Here is a 12232-nt window from a genome sequence, read left to right as displayed (position 1 = left end):
AGCCATGGTTGTCATTTTGGTCTGCAACGTGCCTGTGAGCGAGGAGAATTTCCCACTCTCCTTCCAGGGAGAGCGATGACTATCCTACCGCTGGTGAGGCAGTCATGTCCTCTTTATGGAGGACAGCACGCACGACTCACTGCTCAGCGTGGGAGGCCAGGTTCCCCACCTCCAGGCCTTGGGGTCTGCCCTCGGGGATCTAGAAGGCATCACCAGACCCTTCTGAAAAATGACACGTGGGGTCCTCATTATGGCTCCACAGTAGAGATTCAGGCTGCATGGAAAGCAGCAGTAATCACATAATCAAGAGTTACCGGGGCTGGGGATTTAGCTCAGTGGCAAAGCGCCTGCCTGGTAAGCGCAAGGTCATGAGTTCGGTTCCCGGTACCGGAGAAAAACCAAAAAAAAAAAAAAAAGATTAAAAAAAGAGTTACCACCGAACACTTATTCTGAAGGAGCCATCTCTTGGGTGGTGGTGTTGGAAGCAAAAGTAAGCCACCAACCATCATAAAAGGCAAATAGAGGTTTAAATCTGAGGTAATTACTTACCATATATGAATGTGAACACATTCATATGTTAAATCATTTCATTACATGTTCTTGTATTATTTTTCATATATTCGTATGTTCTTGACAGGTTTTATATTTCCTGGGGGTGGGTGATGCATCTCTAGGCCTCTGTTGACTGACACGGTGCTTTGCATACGGTAGGAAATCATGAGGGCTTATGGGTTCGATTCATTAGTAATAAGGGTGAAGTTCTGATGTTCATTTTACACCCTAGTGGACGTAGGACCAGGGTCAACGTTTAAGAGAAATCAGGTAGGGAATGTGAGCGAAGCTGCCTACTTTCCACCTCTGTTTTCATGGATCGCTGTGGAAAAGGAGAAAGGAGGAATAGGTAGGAAGGCGTCATTAGCACTGATAATGCGCATCCTTTTAATGTAGTGAAGGGAAGGCGCGGGTTGGCTTGGTGCTAAGTAAACAGCACAGGTCTGGGTGAGTCCTGGACTGCTTATCCTGGTGTCTGAGTCATTCTCAGGGTGTGTGTGTGTTTTCAACCCCAGTTGCAATGTTAGTTTAGCATTTGCATTTGACTCCCTGATGTCTGTGGGCAAAACCTGAAGGTGCCTTAGAAAGAAATTCCTTGTTTCGGCAGAGTGTTTTCAAATTCTTGGTTTATAAGTTTGAGAGGGCTCAGAACAGTCTGTTTTGAGGCCGCAATGGGCTTCTTTCGGGTGACAATAGACACATCCCTGTCACCAGCGTCGCGGGTGGTACGTAGTCACAGCCCTATACGTGTCATGAACAACTCAGAATTCTCAATTCGTGTCACAGCAGAAGGGAAAATAAAATATCAGCACTAAGTGGGTCACACCCAGGACTCTTGTTAGTGCAAAGCTAAGGTGACTTGAAGGATTTCTGCCCTTTTTCTCATTTCCCGCTGTGTTAAGGACGGAGTCAGGGAGCACCAAGACCAAGGAGGCAGCTCCTGCCCTGCAGGGGCTCCCGGTTTAATGGCGGACGCGTGCACAGTCCTAATTCCTAGTGTGTGGATGCCGAGCCGAGCAGGGCGAGCCGGGGCAGGGACAGGCTGAGTTCCCTCCGGCTTCTGCCTGGCCTGGTGTGGGGAGCCCTGGAGGAGGCGGAGAAGTCCATGTTGGGGAGCATGGGAGAGCTCGAGGGAGGGCGGAGCCTGGGGACCCCAGAGGCCTAGCTGGTCTGGGGGGTGGGGTGGCTGGATCCTGCGTGACGTCGGAAAGCTCTCTCCAGAATGATCTTGATTTTCTTCTTCGCCTTCTCCCCGTTCGCAGCGTCTAGCACCCCTGCCGTGAACATTCAGCCGGATGTGTCTGGAGCCTGGGACTGGCACGCTAAACCAGGTAACGTGAACAGGTTGTGTTTTGTACACACTGAGCCAGCCGGCTGCCGAGGCGTAACCCTTCACCCCACAGGAGCCGGGCGCAGACAGAGCTGGGACGCCCAGGTGATGGGAGGAGATGTGTCGATCTTTCCTGATCAGTATCTCCTGGTGTGTTTGGTGATGTGGTTGTGTGTTATGTCACTGCTGAGTGTGTTATTTCACTTCCCCGGGTCTCATCGGCTGAATATCTGTCTTGAAGATAAAATCGAACCCTAATTGTACAGCGTAGAAACCCTTGGATTCTTGGATGAGGCTGAGCTGCCGTATTCTTTTCTACAAAATGGGGATAGTAATTTTCATCCCACACAGTTCCGTAAGTTTAGGTGAAACGGCTTGGATGGTGGCTTCTGGCATAGAGCGGGTGCTGAACATGAAAACTTTCTTTCTTCTCAACGTGCTTATTCTGCGGTTGCGATTCTTTGTAATACAGGAGTGTGACATTTCCTGAGAGCTCTTGGGTGATCGTGCTCCTGTTGCTGCTCATGCAGGAGTGCACACGCACATGCACACTCACACACATGCACACGCATGCACGCACGTGTGCACACACACACACACAAAGTTCTTCTCACAACTCCCTGCACCAGTTGCTGTTTCCTTTTGTTTTTGTTGGGTTAGAAAAAAGAAGCTATAACGTAAGATTCACCCTCCCTCAGTTTCCGAGCAGGTGGTACCAGTTGTCACCTACACGCCCGTTGCTGTCCGATGTACCCCAGAACCAGCCTCCCCGGAACGCATGACTGCACCTGCATGTCCACCAACAGCGCTCCTCTCTCCTTAGCTTTCCCTTTGCTTTTGTGGCTGTGACGGACACTTTGTACAGGTGGACCCTCGCAGAACCTGTCTCTGCGTGGCCGTGTCCCAGGCCTCATCCATGTTGAAGCATGTGACGGCATTTTCCCTTTAAAGGCTGAGTAATATTTTCTCGCACCTGTGTGCAAGTTTTTCTGCCTCCCCTCTGGTGAGAGGTGTTTGGTTTGCTTTGCCTCTCACCTGCTGTGAGGCGTGCTGCCACGGACATGGGCGTGTGTGAGGCCCTGCTGTCAGTGCCGTGGATGTGGAAGTTAAGAAGTGAGGCTTCATGATCACGTGGTGGGTGTCATACTGCTCTCGAGTGGGGTGCACCGTCTCATATTCCTACCGGGGTGAGCTGAGGTTCTGATTTCTTCACATCCTCACCAGCACTTGTTTTCTGTTTTTGTTCCTTTCTTTGTTTTTTGTTTTGGGTTTCTGAGACAGGCTCTTGCTGTGCAGTTCAGGTTGGCCTTGAACTCCCAGAAGTCCTGCCTCAGCCTCCCAAGTGCTGGGGTTACAGGTTTGTGCCAGCAGCCTTGGCTTTTAAAAAAAAAAATGGTCATCCCAACAGGTGTGGGGTGATGTCGTTGTTCTGATTTACATTTTTTTAATAATTAGTCATGGGAGAATCTTTCTGTATGCTTGTGGCTGTTTGATGTCTGTTGCGGGCTTTGGCCAGTTTAAAGTCAGGTTCTTTTAACTTGTTATTAAGTTGTAGGAGCTCTGAATACATCCTAGGTATTAATGCCTTATCAGATATGACTGGCAGATGTTTTCCCCATTTCGTGGTTTGTCTTTCCACCCTGTTGACTTTCTCTGGCTGCGCAGAAGGTTGGGTTGCGTCTGTCTACTTTTTGCTTTTATTGCTTGTGAGTTTGGTTTTGTGTAATCTCGAAAAGACAACGATAAAATATTGAAGCTCAGAGATGTTAAGGAGACCCCCAGGGTAACCCAGGAAGGGGCAGAGCTGGGATGCAGGTTCAGGGCGAACTCCAGATCCCACAGGAAGGATGAGGCGGGAGAGGAGATGGCAGGGACACCAGCTGAGGTGCGGTCGGGATGCCGATCTCTGGCTTGGTCTCCTCTTCCCTCCCGATCCCTGTTTACCCTATTCATAAAAATAGCCCGGGGACCTCTGACGCCGTTCTGGCCCTGTCCTGACCGAGGAACTGTGCCTCTGACGTTCGGGATTGCAGAATCCAGCCTGGACAACTCACTGATTTCTCATGGTGCTCTTTCCTTTTCAGGAGGCTTTGGAATGGGAAGCAAATCAGCTGCCACCAGCCCGACAGGGTCTTCGCACGGCACCCCAACGCATCAGAGCAAGCCCCAGACTCTGGACCCTTTCGCCGACCTCGGGACACTAGGTACAAACCCGGCAGGCTAAGAAATAAAGAACTGTCCAGGTGGCAGTGCCCCCAGTCTAAATCTCACTGTCACAGCAAATTACTGTGGCTCCTCGGGACCTGGAGTGGTGCTTCGTCTTAAGCCGTATGCTCCAGGTTGGGACTGGCTTGTGAGAGATGGCGTCACATGTTGGGTGGGCATGACATCTGTCCACGAGTTTCTCCAATTGATTTTTCCAATTTCTCCAATGCCTGATTTTGGATCTGAGCAGGAAAAAACTTGGAGCTTCCAGGGGCACGTGACAGTGAGGTTTGTCATAGAGCGAAAGTACAGGGCCACGTACAAGATGGGCAGCTCCCCTGCCCCAGCCCTGCGGAAGTCGCGCCATGATGCCCCCTGGGAGACTGCGCAGTGTTCATCTTCTCCTCCGTTAGCCGCACTCTCTGGTCACTTTGTATGACTCCACAGGCTCTGTGTGTTGTATTTCCGGAGTGTTTCCCACAGTTAGGTTAGTAGTGGTTCTGGGACAAGTGTCCCTTAGGCCAGTGTGTTTGGGAAACCCTGGCTTCTGTGGATTTTGATCCTGCAAAAAAACGGTTGAGACCCTGGCGGAGTACAAAGGACCAAGTGGCATACGACGACAGGGCAGGCGAGTCCCTCACGTGACCGAGCAGCGTCAGAGGCGTATGTAATGATGGGAGTGATCGGATTATGAAGTTTTGAAACAAAATTAAGTCTCTTCTCATAAAGAAACTGACTTTTGTGAATTGCGTCGGTGCTCACAGTGGTGCTCCTTGACCGGGGGTGGGACACCTAGGGTGCCGGGGTGCGCGGTCCCTCGTCCCCTGTCCCTCTTTCCCATCTTCTCTAGGGCAGTGCAGTGGTGAGACAGGCCTGAGTCCTACTGGGCTGGTGTGCACCATGGGGACGGTCTGTGTTTTCACAGAGTCCCCTGAAGGCCCTGGTGCCCAGTTACACGCAGGGACTTGAGCCCGGCACCACTTCGCTGGAAATTGCAGCAGAACCTTGACTTTCCATTCTGTGCTACTTGGACTTTTTTTTTTCCTTTCAAGATCTCTCATCTAGGTGTGGTGGTGCATCTTGTAATCCCAGAACTCTGCCAGGCCAAGGCAGAAAGATCACAAGTATGAGTCTGGCTTGGGCAGTTTAGCCTTTTAGCAAGACCCTGCCTCAAAACAAAACAAAAAAGAAAACAAAAAGGGGCTGGGAATGTAGCTCAGAGTGAAGGCCCTAGGTTCAATGCCTAGTACCACAATGAAAAGAAGCAACACCAAACAAGCTCCCCAAATTACTTCACATGGTCCTCTTCTTCCTTATTCTGCATTGTACTTTAATGTAAATTTCAGATTTTAAAGTAGTTATATCAGGTGAAATTGTACTTAGAATCTTATTTACTGCTCATTTTTATACATGTATTTATCTAACTGTCACAGAACCAGGTACGGAACCAAATGGAAAAGGCTCTGCCCCCAGGAGTTGGAAGGCAGCCAACTTTATTAATGGTGGGGATCGCTCCCAAAGCACCAGCCCCGAGCTGGTTTGGGCTTAGTTTATATAGGCTTGCAAGCAGGAGATACAAAAGCTTAAAAGCGTGGTGGATTTTTCTTGGGTAGCATCAGTTTTTCTTCGTTGCTGAGCAGAAAGTCCTTGAAACAAGTTAGCAAACAGGGCATGTTTGGGGGCTGGAAAGTGCAGGGTGTGCAGCGGGGTGCGGTCGGGCTGGGCTGTGTCAGGTTATCTCTGTGTAGTCAGTCAAGGCTGAGTGAGTCTGGAGCTACTGAGCTGCGTGCTGGGCGGCGTGAGCTCATTTTGTCTTAATGTGCGGTCAGATACTCGATCTTAATTTTTTAAAATTTCCATCACACAACAACTATTTACTAAGTGTTTTCTATATTTTAGCACTGTTTTAATAAGAAGCAACCAAAGAAAAACAAAACTCCTGTCTTCTTAAAGGTTAAACCCTAGAAGTGTAAAGAGATAATAAATGAATAAGTATATAATTTCAAATCATAAAAATAATAATGACAGTTAATGTTTGTTGAGAGCTTCACTATGTGAGGGGTGCTCTTTTAAGTGTCTTACATAACATTTCATAAGATCTTCCTAGTAATACTGGAGGTAGGGACTATTACAATGTTCATTTTAGTGAAAATGAGACCCAAAGGCTAAGTGACACGCCCAAGTCACTATTGAAAACTGGGTTACATAACCCTAAGTTATTGCAGGATGATCAGGCCCACAGTCTCCCAAACGAGTGGACGGCAAAGGCTTAAATAAATGCAGACAATGGTAATGATTTTAGGGCACCAGGGGGCACTAACTCCCTTACAGGTTCAGTATTCTCTGAGTTAGCCAAAGACTGCTCTGGGCGGCCTGGATTTATTTGGTTTATAAACAAAGGAGGAGGATACTCAAGAAAACTGGGGAATCTGGGCAGGACTTTCCCAAGTAATACATTATGTTAATTTAGGAGAACTATGTTATCGCTAGTAAGGCCTTCACAGCAGGAGTGAGATGCCTGCAGCTGCAGTCTCCTTTAAGTTAATTGGGGTTGGAGCCAGTCATCCTCAGCTGTGGCCTTCAGACACCTCACAAGTAAACACGGAAAGCCAATTGGTTAATATTAAATCCTGCTTGGAGCCTCTTTGTAGTGGTCTCCAGCAAGTCACGAGGCTTTCACACCAAGAAGTCCAGCTCTGGAGCTTGCCTGTGTAATCCCAGTGCTCAGCGCTCTGAAAAAAAGAAGGAGAAAACAGGGAAAGTGAAAGGGTGGGGAGGGCTGGGGCCATAGCCCAGGGGCACGAGCGCCTGCCTGGCCAAATGATCATGAGCGAGGGATGAGCCGAGGTTTTATTTAGACAGGTGGGTCGGAAAGTCCTCTCTAAAGAGGTGACACTGGGAAGTGCTGTGCAGAAATCCTGCTGAGGCCCTGCAGTTAGTGTCTTTCAGATCCTGTAGGCGTGGAACCTGCCTCGGCCTCTCTGCCGCGTTGCAGATGTTGGTGCGTGGAGGGCGCAGGCCAGCACCGCCGGTCTCAGTTGGGTTCGATCTCAGCTTTGACTGCTTGGGCAAGGCCGTGTCTGCCAGGTTTCGTCCCTGTGAAGTTACCAGCTTCTCCTTGTAACTAAGGAGTCTGGGAGAGGTACCTGGAGGCAATCCTACTGAAAAATAGCCGTTTTTTCCACTGGACTCTTACTCAGTGTCTTAGCATTCTTTAATGATTCTTGCTGGAAGTAGTGATGTGTGAATTCAGACCACGGTGATGTCTGAATACTGTGATTCTTGAATTCTGTTCTTTTTTCTATACTGTTGGTTTTTGTGAGGTGACAGGTCCCAGAAACGAGGTGCGGTGGATGAAAAGCAAACAAGAGAGACAAAGTTAGGGGATCGGGGGCTACAGCCTCCAGCACTGAAGCCCTGATTGCAGTTTTCTCTGGCTATTTATTAGTCTTTCCTTTACAAAAAGCAGGAATGGGAAATGGGAGAGGAAATGTGCAGATTAGTGAGAACATCATAGTTTAACTAGCCCAGGGCTGTACTTTGGCCTTCCTGGCCATCATGTTATCGTTCCCTCGGACACATCTTAGCAAAACATCTTGTGCTGTCCCAGCAGCCTTCCCTGGGATGAAGGTTTACACTAAGCTTTTTGCAAGACTTCCTCCAGAACAATCATACGGCCTGGTCAGGCTCAAAATCCCGTATAGGTTGTACCTTGTAAGGTAAACTATTAAATGTCCTTCCCACACTATATATGTGTTGGTGAGCAGTTTACTATAAGGAAGATGATCTATCTATCATCTATCTATCAATCAATCATCTATCATCTCTCTGTCAGTCATCTGTCTTCATCATCTGTCTTTATACTTTGTGTACATCCTGAGCCTGTGGAAGAGGAGGGCGTGGAGATTATGTGAGAGCTACACGCCCACTGGGTGGGGGGAGCCTGCTTACAGTATAAGGGAGGGAACGAGGCTGTTTGCTGCCATTCTTCCCTTTTGCTCTTGCTGCTTCTGCTGCTTTCCACCTCCATGAATGGCTGCCCTTTGCCATGTGCCATGCTGCCTTGGACCCAGCCAAGCAGGGACTGAAACCTCCACAAACTATGAGCTAAATAAACCTTTCCTTCCTTCCTTTTGGGCGTTGGGTATTTTGTCTCACCAACGAGAGAAAAGTAACCAAGACACGGTGAGAACGGGACAGGCGGGGGAGAGGATGGGCCAGCTGCCCGAGGCATAAGAGATGGGAAGGTGATGTCTGAGGTCAGCAATGGCGCAAGAGCCATCTGATAGTTAATAGCGGAAATCAGCAGAGATTGTTAATGGGCTGACAGGAAAATTGAAGGTGAGAGGAATTTTTATCCCTTGCATACTTATTAACAGGTCTTAGAAACTCTGGTTTGGAAGCCCGGCCTGGTGCACATGCCTGTTGTCTCAGCACTCGTGAGGCTGAGGCAGGAGGCTTGCTGTGAGTTCAAGACCATCCTACACTACATAGTGAGACCCTGTCTCAAAAAACCAACCAATCAACCAGCAAGAAAACAGGTTGGGAGGGGCCAGTGCTGAATGTGGAGAAGACGGCTCGTCCACACAGAGCCACTAACTCCCTCAGTCGATAGCCATTTTGATTCTTCTCCCTGCTAAGCATCCAGGATGTACAAATCAAGGCAAATCACATTCCTGCTTGTTGGAGCTCATGACATGCGGGGAGGGAGAAGCCCCTGTGAAATGTGAAACACCGCGGAGGGCCGGTGGGACACAGGATGGGATTGTAAGATAAAATCAGAATCACCTGGAACTCTGACACGCAGGCGAGGCTGAGGACCAGGGCTTAGCTTTCAGGGGCAGAGCGGTGGCCTCTGGCTTGGCGCCTGCCTTTTATTTCTCTGCTCGCGGCTTCGGCGCGCTCACTGGGGAGGAAAGTGCTCTGGAAGGTGAGACTCAAGGAAGTCGCGTGGTGTGGACGGCCCCGACAGCAGGGCCCCCGCGGCCCAGCCGAAGGTGCTGACCCAGTAAGTGCGGGAAGAGCTGGGGCACACGAAATTCGGCTTCCTTTTCAGTTAGCTGGGTTTTCCCAGCTTGTTTTGAATTCCAAATAACGACATGTTTAGAATGAAGTGGGCATCCTTAAAGAATAAAATGTAGACCCCAGGGCAGAGTGAAAGCCCAGCCTGACGCCTGAGGGTAGGACCTGGTGCCGTGGACTGGAGAGAGGGCTTCCTACTGTGTGCTCCAGAAGGAGGGGACAGGGCCACACGGGAGCACAGCCCTGCGTCATCCTTGTCTATTTCCATGTGTCTGTTGCGCCCTTCTGATGCACCAGCATGTGCCTGTGTAGGGCTCTGTCTTACTGGGCAGGATGGAACGCCTCCTGGCTGTAGATTTGGGGCTGTGCAGCCACATGGTTATTGTGTCTTTACAATATAGTTGTGATGTGGATGTAGATTCCATTTCACAGATGAGGAAACTGAGGCCCAAGGGGTTGAAGTTTCTTGCCCAGGTTTGAAAGAATATTTTATGCACGTTCCCTGTGCCCCGTGCATGGTAGACTTCAAAAAATCCTGGTGAATGAATGAATGAAGGAACGCATGACAACGAGAATGCATGGTGAGTGAGTGTAGGAGCTGAGGCTTCAAAGCAGGTTGGTTCCAAGTCCGGTGGCCAGAGTACAGCCTTCCTGAAGGGGAAGGGAAGAGGCGCCCCAGAATCAGAACAGAAGGGAAGTAGCGCTAACAGAGAGAGACAGTGGAATGGCTTGTAGCGAAGGCTGAGAGCTTTGGGGAGGAAACAGGATTTCAGAAGGAGAAGGGAGGCAGGATGCTTGCGGTCAGGTTAGGCTCCGTTAACTAGTTGTGTGATTGTGAGCCTGTCGGTATTCTTTCTGAGCCGCAACCTCTACCACTTCCAAAAAGCAGTGACTAATCCTGACGGCTGGAGTTTAAGCGGCACCTAAATAAAGGTTTTCGTCCCGGCCTTCGTCATGCAGCAGTTTTCACTCTAGGGAAGGTGAGGGGGGTGGTGGTGGGTGGGGTGGCACAGTGGGAGGAGCCAGGGCTCGTCTGCTGTGGAGTCAAAGGTTTGGACTCAAGTCCTGGTGCTGCCATGTGCTGGCTGTACGACTCTGAGAAAATCACTTAAGCAGCTATTTGTTCATCTGATGAAAATAGGAGGCTCTGAACACAGACTTCAACAAGTTGCTGTGGGAATCAAAGAAATAATAGATACGTCTGCAGTTTATTTACCAGGAAGGGTAATTATGGGTGAAGGAGGTCTCCACTAAGGTTATTGTGAATAACACCTTGAGATACAAATGTTAGAGGCGCCTCAGAAAAGCCTTTTGCATTAGTCCCTTTCCCATCACCGGGAACAGAACACTGGACTCCTGGGATTTAAAGGAGCAGAGGTTTATTTGGCTCATGATTCCAGTGGGTGCAGTCCATGGCCTGTGGCTCCAAGGCAGAAACAGCTCGGTGGAGAAAAGCTGCTCACCCCATGGTGGCCAGGAGCAGAGAGAGAAGGAAGGAGCCAGGGCCACGGATGCAGCCTTGCAGGTCACATCCGCAGGGACCGCCTCCGACCCGGCTTCACCTCCTGGTAGCACGTTCATTGTTAACACTTCCATGGGCGAATCCACTGAGGCATGGGGTCCGTGATCCAGTCATCCTCCACGTACATGAGACGTGGGACATTCTAAATCTAAACCGTAACATCTTTCTCCCTTGTTTTCCTGTAGGCAGCTCTTCATTTGCCAGCAAACCCACCACACCCACTGGCCTGGGTGGAGGATTCCCACCTCTCAGCTCGCCACAGAGAGCCTCTCCCCAGCCCATGGGCAGTGGGTGGCAGCAAGGGGGTGGCTACAGCTGGCAGCAGTCACAGTCTAAGCCACAGCCCAGCATGCCACACTCCTCGCCCCAGAACCGGCCCAACTACAACGTGAGCTTCTCTTCTGTGCCTGGGAGCCAGGGTGAACGTGGGAAAGGACCCGCTAATTTGGGTAAGGATGATAGGGTGGCGCCTAGCCATGTAGTGACCTGTGTGTGTTGTCAGCTGCCTGGGTTTGTGTGTCTGAAGGAGATAGGAAACAAATCTAGTGGTTTCCAAGGCAACCTTGTGGTTGTGGAGGTGCCACGAGACCCTTTCTCTCAGTGCTCTACCTGGAGCATCCTGGGCGTGCTATGTGATTCCAAACATGTCGCATTAGTTGGAATTCTCTAGAGGAGCAGAATCCATGGAGAATGATGTGTGATTGTGCCAGGGAATTTATCAGATAGCTCACAGGATCAGAGGCAGAGTCCACACTGGCCATCTGTGTTCTGAGAAGCAGAGGATCCACCAGCTGCTTAGCTCAAGATGGAAGACGCAGAACAAGAAGGTTCAAGAATGCAGCACCAGCCCAAGGTTGAAAGGCCTAGAAGCTCCTAGCAGAGTCACCAGTGACTGAAGAAACTGGAGACTGATGTCCAAAGGCCATGGTGCAGACTGGAGCTCAGTACAAATGGGGACACTTCTTTCCCTTTTTATTCCATCTACGTTAGATGCCTATTGGTTGGTGCCACCCACATGTGGGGTGGGACTCTCCACTCCATTTGCTGGCCTGGATGTCAATCACCCACACACACCCGGAGCTGTGCTCTGCTGATCTGCTGGGCACTCTTAACCTGTTCAGGTTGACTGATTGTGATGAACACCTTGTGCCACTGTGTGACTGCTGGTTCACTTGTCTGCCTCCTTCCCAACTAGAGTGTTGTGGAAGGCAGGGAATGTGCTGTGTTTGCACATTATTATCAGAAACGATTTGCATGGTGTATAGTAGGCAATAATGTATAGTAGGCAATAATGCTAGGGGAGCAGTGGCTGAATCTTAAAGTTGTTACTCTTTTGGGAGAGGGGGTGGGAGAAAAAGGTTGGGCCCCTTTCTGGAATGGTGTTTGGATTTTCCCATGGGCCCCAGTGAGAGGGGTGCAAATGTCCTGGTTATTAAGTCTTTCTTTTTTTTTTTTTGTTTTTGTTTTTCTCCGGTACCGGGAACCGAACTCACGACCTTGCACTTGCCAGGCAGACGCTTTGCCGCTGAGCTAAATCCCCAGCCCCCTATTAAGTCTTTCTTATGATCAGACCCTACAGTGAGATACTCGAGAATAAGAGG

The 12232-nt window shown here is 49.8% G+C and overlaps 1 protein-coding gene across 3 annotated transcripts in view; it reads left to right on the top strand.

The window, feature by feature from the left end:
* The window catches only part of Dnajc6 (DnaJ (Hsp40) homolog, subfamily C, member 6), a 113206-nt gene that overhangs the window by 92927 nt on the left and 8047 nt on the right, over positions 1–12232 (top strand). For all 3 annotated transcript variants that reach the window (XM_005385302.2, XM_013514470.1, XM_005385303.1), the window contains exons 14-16: positions 1815–1883; positions 3967–4086; positions 10817–11080. In XM_005385302.2, the coding sequence (XP_005385359.1) occupies positions 1815–1883; positions 3967–4086; positions 10817–11080 (453 nt within the window). The remainder of the gene's footprint in view (positions 1–1814; positions 1884–3966; positions 4087–10816; positions 11081–12232) is intronic.

Source organism: Chinchilla lanigera, unplaced genomic scaffold (genome assembly GCF_000276665.1).
Source record: "Chinchilla lanigera isolate Chin_1 unplaced genomic scaffold, ChiLan1.0 scaffold00022, whole genome shotgun sequence".
Classification (NCBI taxonomy): domain Eukaryota; kingdom Metazoa; phylum Chordata; class Mammalia; order Rodentia; family Chinchillidae; genus Chinchilla; species Chinchilla lanigera.
The sequence above is the reverse complement of the archived record's forward strand: the minus strand, read 5'-3'. Positions and strand labels throughout refer to the sequence as shown.